Source organism: Anolis sagrei, chromosome 11, assembly GCF_037176765.1.
Source record: "Anolis sagrei isolate rAnoSag1 chromosome 11, rAnoSag1.mat, whole genome shotgun sequence".
Classification (NCBI taxonomy): Eukaryota; Metazoa; Chordata; class Lepidosauria; order Squamata; family Dactyloidae; genus Anolis; species Anolis sagrei.
In genome coordinates this window covers 4,255,001-4,272,863 of record NC_090031.1, presented here as the reverse complement: position 1 = coordinate 4,272,863, position 17,863 = coordinate 4,255,001, and the positions used below count along the sequence as shown (strand labels likewise).

Below are 17,863 nucleotides of genomic sequence, written 5' to 3'. Positions count from 1 at the left end.
TAGGTGAGAGAGAAAGATTAGATAGATAGATAGATAGATAGATAGATAGATAGATGGATGACAGAAGAGAGGGATTTTGTTGTTGTTGTGTCAGGAGCGACTTGAGAAACTGCAAGTTGCTCCTGGTGTGAGAGAATTGGCTGTCTGCAAGGATGTTGCCCAGGGAACGCCCAGATGTTTTGATGTTTTATCATCCTTGTGGAAGGCTTTTCTCATATCCCTGCTTGAGGAGCTGGAGCTGATAGAGGGAGCTCATCCGCCTCTCCCCGGATTTGAACCTGTGACCCGTCAGTCTTCAGTCCTGCCAGCACAGGGGTTTAACCCACTGTGCCACCAGGGGCTCCAGAAGAGAGGGATAATAGGTAGGTAGGTAGGTAGGTAGGTAGGTAGGTAGATAGATAGATGAGAAAAGAGAGGGATAATAGATAGATAGATAGATAGATAGATAGATAGATAGATAGGATATCAATGTCTTCCAAAGTTAGGTGAAAGAGAAAGGTTAGATAGATAAATGACAAAAGAGAAGTAGACGAGGGGGATAATAGATAGATAAATAGATAGATAGATAGGATATTAATGTCTTCCAAAGTTAGGCGAGAGAAAGGTTAGATAGATAGACAGACAGACAGACGACAAAAGAGAAAGGGATAATAGGTAGGTAGATGAGGAAAGAGAGGGATGATAGATAGATAGATAAGATAAGATAAGATAAGATATCAATGTATTCCAAAGTTAGGCAAGAGAAAGATTAGATAGATAGATAGATAGATAGATAGATAGATGACAAAAAGGGAGATGATGGATGGATGGATGGATGACAAAAGAGAGAGGGATAATAGATAGATACATAGATACGATATCACTGTCTTCAACTCAGGCTAGATAGAAAGATTAAATAGATATGTGATAGATAGAGAGAGAGAGATAGACAGATAAAGAGATAGATAGATGATATCAATGTCTTGCAAACTCAGGCTAGATAGAAATATTAGATAGATATGTGATTGATTGATTGATAGATAGATATCAATATCTTTGAAAGTCAAATCAAGATAAGATTAGATAGATATATTAGATAGACAAATCAATATCAAAATAGAAAGATTAGAGAGTGGGGGAGATAATAGATAGATATGTCTCAATATCAAGATAGAAAGATTAGATAGATACTTTAGAGAAGCGTTTCTCAACCTGAGGGTCTGTGAGGAGGTGTCAGAGGAGTCGCCAAAGACCATCAGAAAACAGTATTTACTGTATTATAATTATTTTTGTATTTATAATATAAAAATAATTATGTTGGTCATAGGGGTTCTGTGTGGGAAGTTTGGCCCAATTCTATTGTTGCTGGGGTTCAGAATGCTCTTTGAACAGTAAATCCCAGCAACTATGACTCTCAAAGACCAAGGTCTGTTTCCCCCAAATTCCACCAGTGTTCATATTTGGGCATATGGAGTATTCATGCTAAGTTTGGTCCAGATACATCATTGTTTGAGTCCACAGTGCGCTCTGGATGTAGGTGAACTACAACTCTAAAACTCAAGGTCCATGCCCACCAAACACTTCTTGTATTTTCTGTTGGTTGTGGGAGTTCTGTGGGCCAAATTTGGTTCAATTTCATCGTTGGTGGAGTTCAGAAGGCTTTTTAATTGTAGGTGAACTATACATCCCAGCAACTACAACTCCCAAATGACAAAATCAATCCCCCCCAATGCCGCTAGTATTCAAATTTGGGCATATTGGGTATTTACGCCAAATGTGGCCCAGTGAATGAAAATACAACCTGCATATCAGTTATTTACATAATGATTCATAACAGGAGCAAAATGGCACTAATGAAGTTGCAACGAAAATAACGATATGGTTGGGGGTCACCACGACTTGAGAAACTGTCTTAAGGGGTCGCGGCATTGGGGAGGCTGAGAAACACTGCATTAGAGAGAGATTGAGAGAGAGAGAGATGGCTGGCATAGCTGCTTGTTTATGTGCTGGCTTTGTATCTATCCAGGGCCCAGGACGACGATCCAGAACGACCTCCCAGTCTTCGGCCCACATGGTATGCCCCCAAGGAGGCGCGTTCTCACCCCTCTCTCCTTTAACTTTCCGCATGTCGCTCTCTTCTTTTTCTCCTTCACTCCTCGTATCTCCGTTCTCCGCACCCTGTCCTCCTCTCTTCCTCCTTCCCGGGGCCTCAGGCGCCAGTGTTGACTCTGCTTTCTTGCCCTCCGCCAGGGCTTTGGGCCGCGATCCCGGACCACCTCGGAGTCGTCGGTGCATTCGGTGGGGCGTGAGAGGCGCTCCTCGGCCGCCCGGCAACCCTCTCCGCCCGCGCCCTCCGCCCCGGAAGGGAAGGGGACCACCAAGGAGGCCAAGAAGGAGCCTGCGCCACGCAAGGTAGGATGGGGCAACCTGCAGACATGTTTCAGAGCAGACCTTTAGTTTTGCTTTTGCTGCGGAATCATAATTTTTAAATAATTTTTGCATTAAAACATCCCAACTCGCCATGTCAGTTATGAAACCTAAATATCTGTCTGTCTCATATCTAATCTATCCTATCTATCTACCTTTCAAATCTAATCTATTTTATCCATCCTACCTATCTTTGGGACCAGTTTGGGACCAGCCTACCTGCGTGACTGCATTTCCATCTACGAACCCACACGTTCGCTTCGGTCATCTGGAGAGGTCCTGCTCGTGATCCCACCGGCATCGCAAGCGCGCTTGTCGGGGACGCGGGACAGGGCCTTTTCCGTGGTGGCCCCCCGACTCTGGAACACCCTCCCCAAAGACCTTAGACAGGCCCCTACATTGGCTGTCTTCAGAAAGAACTTGAAGACCTGGCTTTTCCAATGTGCCTTCCCAGATTAGGAAATCTCCACCACCAAGTCCCATAAGCACTTTATCAGAACCAATGATTGCTGCACATCGCACTTGCCCTAGAAGCCTTATTTACACCTCCTGTCACATCAGCAGTTTTAATCTTTGTACTCACTCTCTGCCCCGGCCCAGTTTTATTGTGTTTTAGTGTATTGTGCCTGTTGTTTATTTTGCTTTATTCTGTTTTTAATTGTTTGATTTGCTTAGATTGTACTGTTGTGTTGTGTGTTGAGGCCTCGGCCTGTGTAAGCCGCATCGAATCCTTCGGGAGATGCTAGCGGGGTACAAATAAAGTTTAATAATAATAATAATAATCGTAATAATAATAATAATAATAATAATATCTCATATTGAATCAATCCTTTCTATCTCATACCTAATCTAGTCTGTCTATGTATCACAGGTTCCGCATCCGGCCCCCCGGCCCTGAGTTTGCCCACACCTGATCTACCATCTATCTCTGTTCTAATAGAATCTATTATATCTATCTCATATGTAATTATCTCTCTGCATTGCCTTGACTCTACAAGACTTTTTTATCTATCTATCTATCTATCTATCTATCTATCTATCTATCTATCTATTTATCTTGCCTTGACTTTGCAAGACGTTTCTGTCTATCTATCTATCTATCTATCTATCTATCTATCTATCTTAAGCCGCCTTGAGTGACCGTAAGGCTGAGAGAGGTGGGCTACAAATGTCGTAAATAAATAAATAAATCTTGCCTTGACTTTGGAAGGCATTTCTATTTCTCAGTATGTCTGTTTATCTATCTATCTATTTATCTATCTATCTATCTTGCCTTGAGTTTGCAAGACATTTGTATCTATCCATCCACCTCTCTCTCTATCTACCTATCTATCTATCTTGCCTTGATTTTGCAAAACATTTGTATGTATATTTATTTATTATCTAAAGCATTTATACCCCGTCCTCAACCTCCACAGAGGGACTTAGAACGGCTTCCAAGCAGGCAACAATTGGCATCCACAAAATTAAAATAATTCTAAATATGCATTAAGAACCCGCTCGGCCGATTAAAATCACCAGAATCATTCATACACACACACACACACAATACACACACACACATCTCTCTCTCTCTATATATATATATAAATGCTGTGCGTAATGAGTACTTTAAAAACAACAAAACTATAGGGCCACATGACCCCAAATTTGGCAACAAATCTCCTCACAATCCAAGGAGTGACCATCACTGAAAAAAACCCACAAAACCCCTTTAAATTCAAAAAAGGAAGAAGACAACACACCTCCCCTGCCCCCCATTTTGCACTGAGGACACTATATATTACTATATTAAATAGACTCATAGTATAGAGTTAGAAGGGACTCTACCTTGGTATTGGGGGAGAACAGACAGAAAGGAAGGAGAGAAGAAAGGAGGGAGGGAAAAAGGGAAGGATTGAAGGAGGGAAAAGGGGTGGGAAGGAAGGAAAGAGAAAAGGAGGGAGGGAAAGAAGGAAAGAGGGAAGGGAGGGAAGGAAAGAAAGAAAAAAAGAGGTAATGAAGGAAGGAAGAAGAGAAAGAGAAGAGAGGAAAGAAAAAGGGGAGGAAAGGCAGGAAAGAGGGAGGGAGGGAGGGAGGGAGGGAGGGAGGGAGGGAAGGAAGGAAGGAAGGAAGGAGAAAAGGAAATAAAAAGTGAGAAAAGGAAGGAAACGGTGGAAGAAAGGAGACAAAGAAGTAGAGAAAGGGGGAGGGAAGGAAAGAAAAAGAGGGAGGGAAAGAAGGAATGAGGGAAGGAAGGGAGAGAAGGAAGGAAAGAAAGAGGTAATGAAGGAAGGAAGAAGAGAAAGAGAAGAGGAAGAAAAGGGACAGGTAAGGCAGGAAAGAGGTAAAGAAGGAAGGAAGCAGAAAAGGAAATAAAAAGTGAAAGAAGGAAGGAAACAGGAAGGGAAGAAAGGAGACAAAGAAGTAGAGAAAGGGGGAGGAAAGAGAGAAGGAAGGATGAAACCAAAGAGCGAAAGAAGGAATGAAAGAAAGAGGTAGAGAAGGAAGAAAGGAGAGAAAGGGGAAGGGAAAAAAGTGGGGGAGGAATAGGTATGTACTGCTTTTTCACAATAGTCCAGATATCGACCACTACTTCGAAAATTCTTACTATAGGCCACAGCAACGCGTGGCAGGGCACAGCCCTAGACACTTGGAAGTGTCTGATGTGTGATTCAATACAACAGCCAGCGGAGTGATTTTGTCTGCTGTGGACTCATCTGTTGTGTTTCAAATAACAATAATAATAACAACAACAACAACAACAACAACAACTATCTGTCCCCTGCTACACATTGCTGTGGCCCAGTCTGTGTATATGTGTTTGTGTATATATGTAGTTTTGCACATACGTTGTAATGTATTTTTTTGTTTTTTGGCTTTTTAAGTTCCTTCCGCTGTGTTTCCCAGTGTATTTATGAGTGATGGTCACTCATTGGCTTGAGAGGTGCCTTCTGTCCAAATTTGGTATCAGTTCTCCCAGTGGATTTTGAGTTACGTTAATCCCACAAACAAACATTACATTTTTATTTATACAGATATATCGATATATCGATCTTATCTCATATTTCATATCATAACTACCTTTCCATCCATTCATCTTTCCATGCAAGACATTGATGTCTGTCTGTCCATTTTGCCTTGATTTTGCAAGACATTTGTATCTATTTATATCTATCTATCCATCCATCTATCTCATATCATATGATTTCAGATGGCCTGTGTCATTCTGTCTCTCATATCTAATCCTATCCTATCCATCTCATATGTGATCTATATCTGTCTATCTATCTATCTATCTATCTATCTATCTATCTATCTATCTATCTAATATATATTTAATCTATTGATCCATCCATCTTTCTATGCCCTGATTTTGCAAGACATTGATGTCTGTCCATCAGTCAATCAATCAATTTATCTTGCCTTGACTTTGCAAGACATTTCTATCTATAACATATCTCTGTATTTCATTTCTATCTATCCATTGACCCATCTATCTTTCTATGCCCTGGTTTTGGAAGGCATTGATATCTGTTATCTATCTGTCTGTCTGTCTGTCTGTCTATAAATAACATATCCATCTGTCTGTCTTCCTGTCTATCTATAACATATCTGAGCAACTTAAGTAACAGAAGACCGTCTGAATCTCTTCCCATTTGCCGTCGTTGGTTGCTCTTCTCGCTCATCTCATTTTATATATTGACTAATGTATATTGATATTTGAAATGTCTTTGTTCTTAGAGCGGGGCGACGTGGTTCGGCTGGCTGATGGGCAAAGGCAAGAACGAGGCTCACCTCCCGGACGACAAGAACAAATCGGTAAGTCCTCCGGTTCATACGGGATGGCTTTGCCTCGCCCTCTTTCGGCCCGCCAGATTCTTCAGTAACAGCTTGAATCGTGTTGTTTACTTTTTGATGTCCCATTTTACCTACTTCTAGATTGTTTGGGATGAGAAGAAGCAGCGATGGGTCAACCTGGATGAACCAGAAGAAGAGGTAAGGGGCAGGCTTTAGCTGGCATGGCTTTCCATTTGCAGTTAGTATCTGAGTGTGTGGCTAATAATAATAATAATAATAATAATAATTATTATTATTATTTGCTAGTTATTTTACCCAAACTAGTAAATAATAATAACAATTATTATTATTATTATTATTATTATTATTATTATTATTTACTAGTTATTTTACCCAAACTAGTAAATAATAATAACAACAGCTATTATTATTATTATTATTATTATTATTATTAATATTTACTAGTTATTTTACCCAAACTAGTAAATAATAACAACAGCTATTATTATTATTATTTACTAGTTATTTTACCCAAACTAGTAAATAATAACAACAGCTATTATTATTATTAATAATAATAATAATATTTACTAGTTATTTTACCCAAACTAGTAAATAATAATAACAACAATTATTATTATTATTATTATTATTATTATTATTATTTACTAGTTATTTTACCCAAATTAGTAAATAATAATAACAACAATTATTATTATTATTATTATTATTATTTACTAGTTATTTTACCCAAACTAGTAAATAATAACAACAACTATTATTATTATTATTATTATTATTATTATTATTTACTAGTTATTTTACCCAAACTAGTAAATAATAATAACAATTATTATTATTATTATTAATATTTACTAGTTATTTTACCCAAACTAGTAAATAATAACAACTATTATTATTATTATTATTATTAATTTACTAGTTGCCCGGGTTATTTGAAAAAGTCAATTATTTAATTGTTCAAAATGCATGTTTGTGGGTGAACTACAACTCCCATTATGCCAAGTTAACCCCAAGAAACTCCATCAGTTCTTAAAGTTTGTTATGTTGGGCAAGTTTGCTCTAGATGCATCATGGGTGGGGTTCAGTGTGCTCTCTGGCTGTAGGGTAAACTACAACTCCCATTATGGTGAGTCAGTCCCCTCAAGCCCCTCCAGTAGGTTGAGCTAGTCATGGGGGTTCTGTGCGCCGAGTTTGGTCCAAGTCCATCATCTGTGGAGGTTCCAGTTTCTCTGGTTGTGGGTGAACTACAACTCCCAAAAAGTAAGGTCAATTTCCTTCAAACACCTCCAGTAATCAAATTTGGGCATATCAGATATGAGTTGTAGTTTTGGTCCAGATCCATCTGGTGTTTAGGTTCACAGTTCTCTCTGGATGTAGGTGAACTACATATCCCCCAAATCAAGGTGAATTTTCCCCAAAGACCTCCAGGATTTTTTGCTGGACACGGAGGCTCTGTGGACCAAGTTTGGTCCAATTCCATCTTTGGTGGAGTTCAGAGGGCTCTTCGATTGTAGGTGAACTATACATCCCAGTACTTACAGCTCCAAAATGTCCAGGCCAATTCCCCCCAAAACCCACCGGTATTCAAATCTGAAATAGGTGGGAAGTAGACCAAGCTTGGCCCTTAAAAGGTTCTGGAATTGACTGAAAGGGATCTTTCTTTCCTTCCAGAGCAAGCCGCCTCCTCCGCCTCCAACGGGGTTCCCACAAGTCACGCAGGCCGCTCCGATGGGGCCGGTCGGCCCTCCCAATGCCTCGGTCAATATGTTCTCCAGGAGAGCAGGTACTTTTGTTTTTGAGGTGGACCTTTGAGGTTCATATTGGACCAGTTTTGTTACCTCTGATATTTTCACAAACCCCGATGACATCTAGACATTTGATGATTCAACAATGTGGCAGTGAGTCAAATCCGTTTTTATTATTTTATTATTATTGACTTTATTTATTATTAGTAGTAGTTGTAATATTAGTATATAATTGTAATATTAGCATTTCAGCTCCACTACAGACCCCCTCCAGTCCATTCCTAACCCTTTTCCCACTTGCCTCTATTCAGCCGGAAGCAAAGCCCGCTATGTTGACGTCCTGAACCCGAGCCGAACGAAATCTCCGGGAGCGGCCCCGGCCCCCTCCGATCTCTTTGCCCCATTGGCTCCGATGCCCATCCCTGCCAACCTGTTTGTCCCAAATGCAGGTGAGTCAGAGGGGATCCCTTATACCGGTTTCCACTGGAAGGGACCCCAAAGGGCATCTAGTCCAAACCCCTTCAACTGGGCAAGGAGGCACAATCAAAGCTCTCCCAACAGACAGCCATTTCAGGTATTTTTAAACTTCCTTAAGGGCTTGGTGGAAGGAAAAAGGAGAGAAGAGTGGAGCTCCAGAGACCTCCATTAATACTACCTTGCCTTAGGAAAAAGCAAAGGGGAACTGGGGTGGGGGAATCAGCCCCAAATGACTGACTATTATGTGAGGAACACAAAAATACCAATTTTGCTGCCCAAAAAATGGGGGTGCGACTATTACACAGCAGTAACTATTATGCAATGAAAAATTTGTATTATTAGTGGAATGTTATTACAAGTTCCACTCTTCTCTCCTTCTTCCTTCCTCCGTGCCCATAAGGCATTTTCCAAATCCTTTGGAGAAAGGAGAGGGAAAGTCCAGCTTCCACAGACCTCCATGCTATGCTAATAATGTAATATAATATATTGTTTATACATATAATATTTATAACATTATAATGTAATGCAATATAATACTAATATTAATAATAATATGATGTAATTATATATTTATATTACTTGTAATATTACTAATAATATTACAACTTAATGGTTTAGCACAATATAGTAATATTTAGTGCTGATATTGTACTATGCTAACAATATAATATATTGTATATACATATAATATTTATAATATTATAATGTCATGCAATATAATACTAATATTATTAATAATATGATATAATTATATATTTATTATTCCTAATAATATTACAACATAATGGTTTAGCACAATATAGTAATATTTAGTACTGATATTGTACTATGCTAATAATACAATATATTGTATATACATATAATATTTACAATATTATAATGTCATGCAATATAATACTAATATTAATGATAATATGATATAATTATATATTTATTATTCCTAATAATATTACAACATAATGGTATAGCACAATATAGTAATATTTAATACTGATATTGTACTATGCTAATAATATGATATATTGTATATACGTATAATATTTACAATATTATAATGTCATGCAATATAATACTAATATTAATACTAATATGATATAATTATATATTTATTATTCCTAATGATATTACAACATAATGGTATAGCACAATATAGTAATATTTAATACTGATATTGTACTATGCTAATAATATGATATATTGTATATACATATAATATTTACAATATTATAATGTCATGCAATATAATACTAATATTAATACTAATATGATATAATTATATATTTATTATTCCTAATGATATTACAACATAATGGTATAGCACAATATAGTAATATTTAATACTGATATTGTACTATGCTAATAATATGATATATTGTATGTATGTATGTATATATATATATATATATATATATCTTTTAAGCCGGTCTGAGTCCCCTTTGGGGTGAGAAGAGCGGCATATAAATGACTTAAATAAATAAATTTTATTACAAGCTCCACTCTTCTCTCCTCCCTCCTTCCTCCATGGCCTTAAGGCATTTTCCAAAACCTGGAATGGAACTCTTTGGAGGAAGGAAGGAAGGAAAAGGGAAGATCCAGGTTCCAGAGATCTCTGTTTCAGGTTTTGTCAACTGCCTTAAGGCCTCGGAGGAAGGAAGGAGGGGAGAAGAGTGGAGCTTGTTCAGAAACCTCCATTTTATAGTTTTTATGAAAGAAGAGAGTAATACAGGGGGAATCAGTTCCAAATCACCTCTGTGACCATTTTGTGAGGAGTACAAAAATACCAAAAGGGGAAGCACAACGATTACGGCGACTATTGTGTGATGAAATATGGGGCAAGTGCTAAGGGCTGCACCTCTTGTATCGCCAACTCGTTTAATGCTTTTGGGCTCGTTTCGTTTTCCGTTCACACAGTTGCGGAGGAGCCTCAGCCTCTGGAAGGCCAAGTGGCCGAAGAACAGGGAACTCCGGAACCCGAACCAGGCCCGGAAATAACCGCAGAGCTTTCGGTGAGTTTGCAAAGAAGTGGGATTTAAGGAGGAAGATTTAGACATAGCCAGGGCACAAGCAGAGTCCGAAATGGCAGGTGTTGTTGTTGTTGTTTGTTTGTTTGTTTTGGCAATGAATGTTTGCCGCCCTGAGTCCCTTTGGAGAGACACAGGGTGGGTTATAAATAGAATTATTATTATTATTATTATTATTATTATTATTATTAGGCAAAATATCACGGTGACAAGGAAACGCTCCTTCCGTTGCCTACAATTTGCAAGCAATCCATCCATCAAGCAGCCTCTCTTTGGAAATTGTGTACCTATAGACTTAATATTAATATGACAGGACTCAACATTATACATAGAATTGGAAATGTATTCAAAAGAGTGTAAAATGATCCTAAATATATCTATTTTGATTAAGCAAATCAGGGACAGAGTCAGGGTTCCATCGAAAAATATTAATGATAATAATAATATGGCAGAAATCCAGACCCTTGCCCAAAGTTTAATAATAATAATAATAATAATAATAATAATAATAATATAGTAGAAATCCAGACCCTTGCCCAAGGTGTAATTATAATAATAATAAGGCAGACCCTTGCCTTTGCCCAAGGTGTAATAATAACAATAACAATAATAATATGGCAGACCCTTGTCCAAGATGTAATAATAATAACAATAATAATAATAATATGGCAGACTCTTGCCCTTGCCCAAGGTGTAATAAAATAATAATAATAATAATAATAATAATAAGGCAGACCCTTGCCCAAGGTGTAATAATAGTAATAGTAATAATAATAATAATAATAATAATAATATGGCAGAAATCCAAACCCTTGCCCAAGGTGTAATAATAATAATAATAATAATAATAATAATAATAATACAGCAGACCCTTGCCCAAGGTGTAATAATAGTAATAATAGTAATAATAATAATAATAATAATAATAATATGGCAGAAATCCAGACCCTTGCCCAAGGTGTATTACTAATAATAATAATAAGAAGAAGAAGAAGGCAGACCCTTGCCCAAGTTGTAATAATAGTAATAGTAATAATAATACGGCAGAAATCCAAACCCTTCCCCAAGGTGTAGTAATAATAATAATAATAATAATAATAATAATAATAATAATATAGCAGACCCTTGCCCAAGGTGTAATAATAGTAATAATAACAATAATACAGCAAAATTCAGACCCTTGCTCAAGGTGTATTACTAATAATAATGTGGTAGAAATCCAGACCCTAATAATAATAATAATAATAATAATAATGTGGTAGAAATCCAGACCCTAATAATAATACGGCAGAAATCCAGACCCTTGCTCAAGGTGTAATAATAATATTAATAATAACAACAATATTAATGTCAAAAGTGCATAGTATGTTTTTTCATAGGATTTGTGTTACATTAGAACAATAAAGACAAATATCACTTAAGTAAAAGAAACATTAAATATTAACTAACCAAAATAAATCAATAAAATAAGGTGTAAACACTAAAGTAATCTGGGGACCTGCTATTGCAACACATCCAGTGAAGTGGTTTAAAACCAGTATTAAAAAGAAGAAGAAGATTAGGACTAAGTACGTTCCAGTCTGCTTGGAAAACCCAACAGACAAACTTGAGACTAATTCGACCTCCTTTTGGGGAAGAGGGGTGTCAGTTGACCACTTTTCTAAACTCAGTAAAGCAGTGTTGTACTCATTTATTCTCGTGTATGTAGACACACACAGAGAGACATATACACACATATAATACCCAACAGATTATGGGCCCAGAATCCTTTCGCTTCCCTCGTATTTCTCTTAATGGTTCTCTCCTTTGTTTCAGGCCCCTTCTTCCAGAGGACCCCCGGCGGGTGCCGTCCAATTTTACAACCCTTCCCAGTTTGCACAGGTAATGAGATGGTCTACCTTCCCATTTTACCCATTGGGTTTCCAAAAAAGAAGGAAATAGTCGCAAGCATTGGACCCAAATATATAATCATATAACAGTGTCAGTGTTTTATTCTGTTTTAATGGTTGTTTTATTGTTCCTTTTATTATTATTCACGTTTTTTATAATGCGTCTTTCTCCCTGTAGGGACCTAAGGCATCTATTTAACTTTTAAACTAATTGCTTTTGTAGTTAGCAGCCATGGTGCTCTTTTTAAGAGAGAACAAGCGTGATAGACATATTATTATTATTATTATTATTATTATTATTATTATTTGAAACACAACAAAACTTTCTAATATTTTCACAAACCCCGATGACATCTAGACATTTGATGATCCAACAATGTGGCAGTGAGTCAAATCCTTTTTTAAAATTTTATTATTATTATTATTATTAGTAGTAGTAGTAGTAGTAGTAGTAGACAGGCACAGGTTTAGGGGCAGGACAGCATCCTTGGCAATTGGTGGAAAGGAGTAATAGAGTTGGGTGTCGTCTGCATGAATCAGACACGAACTCTGAACACTCCGGATGATCTCTCTCAGCGATTTCATGTAAATGTTAAACATCATGGGGACATAGGGACTCAAGGAGACTTGTCCACCTTGTCTTCTGTGCTATGCTTATAATATAATGTAATGTAATGTGATGTAATATTATAACATTTATAATATTACAATATACTAATAATAATAATAATAATAATAATAATAATATGATATTATAATTATATATTTTATATTTCATGTAATATTACAATATAATGGTATAGTACAACATAGGTAAAGGTAAAAGGTAGTCCCCTGACATTAAGTCCAGTCATGTCTGACTCTGGGGTGTGGTGCTCATCTCCATTTCTAAGCCGAAGAGCCAGCGTTGTCCATAGACACGTCCAAGGTCATGTGGCCGGCATGACTGCATGGAGCGCCATTACCTTCCCGCCGGAGCGGTACCTATTGATCTACTCACATTTGCATGTTTTCGAACTGCTAGGTTGGCAGAAGCTAGGGCTGACAGTGGAAGCTCATGCCGCTCCCCAGAATTGAACCTGCGACCTTTCGATCAACGAGCTCAGCAGCTCAGTGCTTTAACCCACTGCGCCACCGGGGGCTCCTATAGTACAACATAGTAATATATAATATTGAAATTGTACTATGCTAATAATATAATATATTGTAGGTATATGTAGCGAGGGAGGGAGACTATTTCTTAATTTAAGAAAAACCTCTTTGCTCTTATACTGATTCAGTTTCTTCTTTTTATCTTGGCTGGGACTTTCTGTGTGTTGTTTAACCTTTGTACAGACAATGAGACACTCTTCTGTATAACCAAGTAACACAGTTTATTTATAACTTCTGGCTCCAATGCTTGTGGTTACATTTGTGTTTTGTTGCAATCTTGAGGCTTACAGTCAGTATAATATACTTGGTTTACTTTTCTGAAATAGACTTTCAATGTTTCACATTCACAAACATGTTATTTGCTTTACACACTCTTGACTGAAATTATATTCTGACTAAAGCACCACTGACTTTCTTTATGTTCCTAAAATTTGAGCTCTATTTAACTAACTGCTTCTATATATCAGAAGTTTTTAACACATCTTCATAACTGCTTATTTCTAACAGGAGTTCCTAACTCTTTTCTCTCACAGAAATTCCTAACTGTCTCTCACAAACAGGAATCCCTAACTCCCTCACAAACAGCAATTCCTCACTAACTCCTTTGACTCTCTAACTGCCTATTTTTAAACTTTGGCTCCGCCCCTTTGGAATGTTTAACTCTGCTCTTCCCAACTGTCATTTTGGCCTAGCAACCTTTTCAAATCCTGGGCCTACGCTAATCTGCATATGACCAATCGGCTTCCAGATGCAAATGAATCCTATCTCTGCTGTTGCTACCCTGTCTGTGCCTATTCTTCCCTATCTGTCATATGTAAACATAGAGCTATACACCAAAAATTTAACATAGAGTAGCAATTTCACTACAGTATATATATCTTGTAAGCCGCTCTGAGTACCCTTTGGGGTGAGAAGGGTGGCAGATAAATGTCGTAAGTAAATAAAATAAATATATCGAGATCCTAAATGTACATCCCTGTCTTGTCTTTCCAGCCTGCTGCGGTTTCCGGAGGCTCACGACTCGGCCGAATCGGACAGAGGAAATACCCCACTTTGAAATAGCACTTTGATACACGGATTTTTACAAAGACGTACTCCGGATCCCATGGTGCACTGGGCCTCTCACCTTTGGGAACGGAGCGGTTACGTCGTGGTAACCCATTCTGTAAAGAAGAAAACGGCCAGAGAGTTTCTCGTTTTTTTTCTCGGAAAACGGGAAAGGGGCGGTTCCCTTTCTTCTCTTTTCAGCTTTTTTTTTCAAAAGACATAATATTGGTTTCTTTCCCAATATTTTAGGGGGACGTTTGTCACCTTTTCGCCTCCCAGTTTTGTGGCCTTACAGGGATTTTTTTCCGGGGGCCCGACGCTTTTAACGCACCCGAAAAACCATGGGTCGCCGACCTCGGAAATGTCCCCTTATTGGCTGGGATTCCTCCTCCTCCTCTTCTTCTTCTTCCTCGTCTCGCATTGTTTTCCTCCTCAAAACGTAGCTCATCCAAATAAATAGAAACAGAATGACATGGGAATCGCCGGGAGGGAAAGTGAAACAAAACTGTGATTTGTCATCTTAGGACGTGGATTTCTTCCCCCGTTTTTAGTTACGTTCGTGTTTAGACTCCTTGTAAAGCGAAGAAACTGTATAGTTTGGAAAACAGGAGCCCTTTGTATAGTCGGCGGTGCTGTCCTCTCCTCGGAAGTGCAATATCTTCTCTGAAACTCTGTCCAATTCTTGATTTGTGATCTCTTTCCGCTCTTCTTCTTCTTCTTCGTCCAAATGGTCGAGGTCTGTCTTCTTTCCCCTTAAATCCCACTGACGTTCGGATTCGCCGGCGACCAGCAGAAAATAAACTTATGTTTTCACCCCAAAAGGAAGTCTTTTTTACGGAGGTCTCAAAGCCCGGATAACCCTAAGAAAAGGAAAGGAAATACTCAGATGAGAAAAGGAAATGATTGAGTTAAGGAAAGGAAATAATCGGATAAGGAAACGAAATAGTCGGATAGGAAAAGGAAATATTCAGATAAAAGGCAAAACTTGGATAAGAAAAGGAAATATTCAGAGAAGGAAATATTTGGAGAAGAAACGGAAGTATTCAGATGAGAAAAGGAAATTTTGAGTTAAGAAAAGGAAATAATCAGATTAGGAAATAAAATATTTGGAGAAGAAAAGGAAATATTCAAATAAGAAAAGGAAATGAAATATTTGGAGAAGGAAAGGAAATATTTGGAGAAGGAAAGGAAGTATTCGGATAAGAACTGGAAATATTCAGATAAGAAAAGGAAATTATTGAGTTAAGGAGAAGAAATAATGAGATAAGGAAACGAAATAGTCAGATAAGTAAAGGAAATAGTCGGATAAGAAAAGGAAATATTCAGATAAAAGGCAATACTTGGATAAGAAAAGAAGTTAAGGAAAGGAAATATTCAGAGAAGGAAATATTTGGAGAAGAAAAGGAAGTATTCAGATAACGATGGGAAATATTCAGATAAGAAAAGGAAATATTGAGTTAAAGAAAGGAAATAATCGGATAAGGAAATGAAATAGTCGGATTAGAAAAGGAAATATTCAGATAAGAAAAGGAAATGATTGAGTTCAGGAAAGGAAATGAAATAATCAGATAAGGAAATAAAATAGTCAAATAAGAAAAGGAAATATTTGGATAAGAAAAGGAAATTATTGAGTTCAGAAAAGGAAAGGAAATAATCGGATAAGGAAACGAAATAGTTGGATAAGAAAAGGAAATATTCAGAGAAGGAAATCTTTGGAGAAGGAAAGGCAGTATTCGGATAAGAACTGGAAATATTCAGATAAAAAAAGGAAAGATTGAGTTAAGGAAAGGAAATAATCGGATAAAGAAATGAAATAGTTGCATAAGAAAAGGAAATATTCTGATAAGAAAAGGAAATATTTGGATAAGAAGAGGAAATAGTCAGAGAAGGAAAGGAAGCACTCAGAGAAGAAAAGGAAATACTCGGAGAAGGAAATACTGAGTTAAGAAAAAGAAAGGAAATAATCAGATAAGAAAACAAAATAGTCAGATTAGAAAAGGAAATATTCTGATGAGAAAAGGAAATTTTGAGTTAAGAAAGGGAAATAATCAGATAAAGAAATGAAATATTTGGATAAGAAAAGGAAATATTCAGATAAGAAGAGGAAATATTCAGATAAGAAGAGGAAATAATCAGAGAAAGAAAGGAAATACTGAGTTAAGAAATGGAAAATAATCAGATAAGAAAACAAAATATTCAGATAAGAAAATGAATTATTGACTTAAGAAAATTAAATGAAATATTTGGAGAAGGAAATATTTGGATAAGAAAGGGAAATGTTCTGAAAAGGAAAGGAAATACTTGGAGAAGGAAATGAAATATTTGGAGAAGGGAAGGAAACATTGAGTTAAGAAAAAGTAAGGAAATCAGGTAAGAAAACAAAATATTTGGATAAAGAAAGGAAATATTGAGAAATGGAAAGGAAATAATCAGATTAGGAAATATTTGGAGAAGGAAAGGAAGTATTTGGAGAAGAAAAATATTCAGATAAGAAAAGGAAATTTTGAGAAAAGGAAAGGAAATTTTGAGAAAAGGAAAGGAAATATTGTTTAAAAATATTTCCTTGTTTAGAAAAGGAAAGGAAATAACCAGATAAGGAAATGAAATAGTTGGATAAGAAAAGAAATATTCGGATACAAAGAGGAAAATATTTGGAGAAGGAAAGGAAATATTCTGAGAAGGGAAGGAAAGGAAATATTTGGAGAAGGAAAGGAAATATTGAGATAAGGAAAGGAAACGAAATAATCAGATAAGGAAATGAAATATTTGGACAGGGAAATGAAGTATTTGGAGAAGAAAAATATTCAGATAAGAAAAGGAAATTTTGAGAAAAGGAAAGGAAATATTCTGAGAAGGAAATGAAATAGTTGGATAAGAAAAGGAAATATCTGGATACAAAGAGGAAAATATTTGGAGAAGGAAAGGAAATATTCATAGAAGGAAAGGAAACATTGAGTTAAGAAAAGGAAAGGAAATATTCAGGGAAGGAAACAAAATATTCAAATAAGGAAATATTAAGAAACGGAAATACTCAAGAAAAGGAAATATTCAGATAAGGATATATTCAGCGAAGAAGAGGAAAGGAAATGTAAGAAAATTAAAGGTAATGTTTGGGTCAGAAAAGGAAACGAAATATTTAGATAAAAAGAAATATTTCTATAAGAAAATGAAATATTTGGATAAGGAAAGGAAATATTCAGATTAAGGGCCTTCGGTCCGTCACCACCAGCATATCTTTAGTATAGGTATGAATAATAATAATACAGCAATCTGGATTTATTAATGTGGATTTCTTCATGTTGGGTCCATTCCATATGTCTCT

The 17,863-nt window shown here is 36.7% G+C and overlaps 1 protein-coding gene across 2 annotated transcripts in view; it reads left to right on the top strand.

Annotated features, from left to right (window-relative positions):
• SEC16A (SEC16 homolog A, endoplasmic reticulum export factor) overlaps positions 1-15,362 on the top strand; it is a 51,363-nt gene extending 36,001 nt beyond the window's left edge. Inside the window, exons 22-30 of one of the 2 annotated variants that reach the window (XM_060757490.2) lie at positions 2,006-2,053; positions 2,230-2,391; positions 6,130-6,207; positions 6,328-6,384; positions 7,882-7,993; positions 8,267-8,404; positions 10,344-10,438; positions 12,269-12,334; positions 14,488-15,362. In XM_060757490.2, the coding sequence (XP_060613473.2) occupies positions 2,006-2,053; positions 2,230-2,391; positions 6,130-6,207; positions 6,328-6,384; positions 7,882-7,993; positions 8,267-8,404; positions 10,344-10,438; positions 12,269-12,334; positions 14,488-14,556 (825 nt within the window). In that variant the 3' untranslated portion in view covers positions 14,557-15,362. The remainder of the gene's footprint in view (positions 1-2,005; positions 2,054-2,229; positions 2,392-6,129; positions 6,208-6,327; positions 6,385-7,881; positions 7,994-8,266; positions 8,405-10,343; positions 10,439-12,268; positions 12,335-14,487) is intronic. The other variant, XM_060757491.2, reaches the window with a different exon arrangement.
• The last annotated feature ends 2,501 nt before the right edge of the window (positions 15,363-17,863 follow it).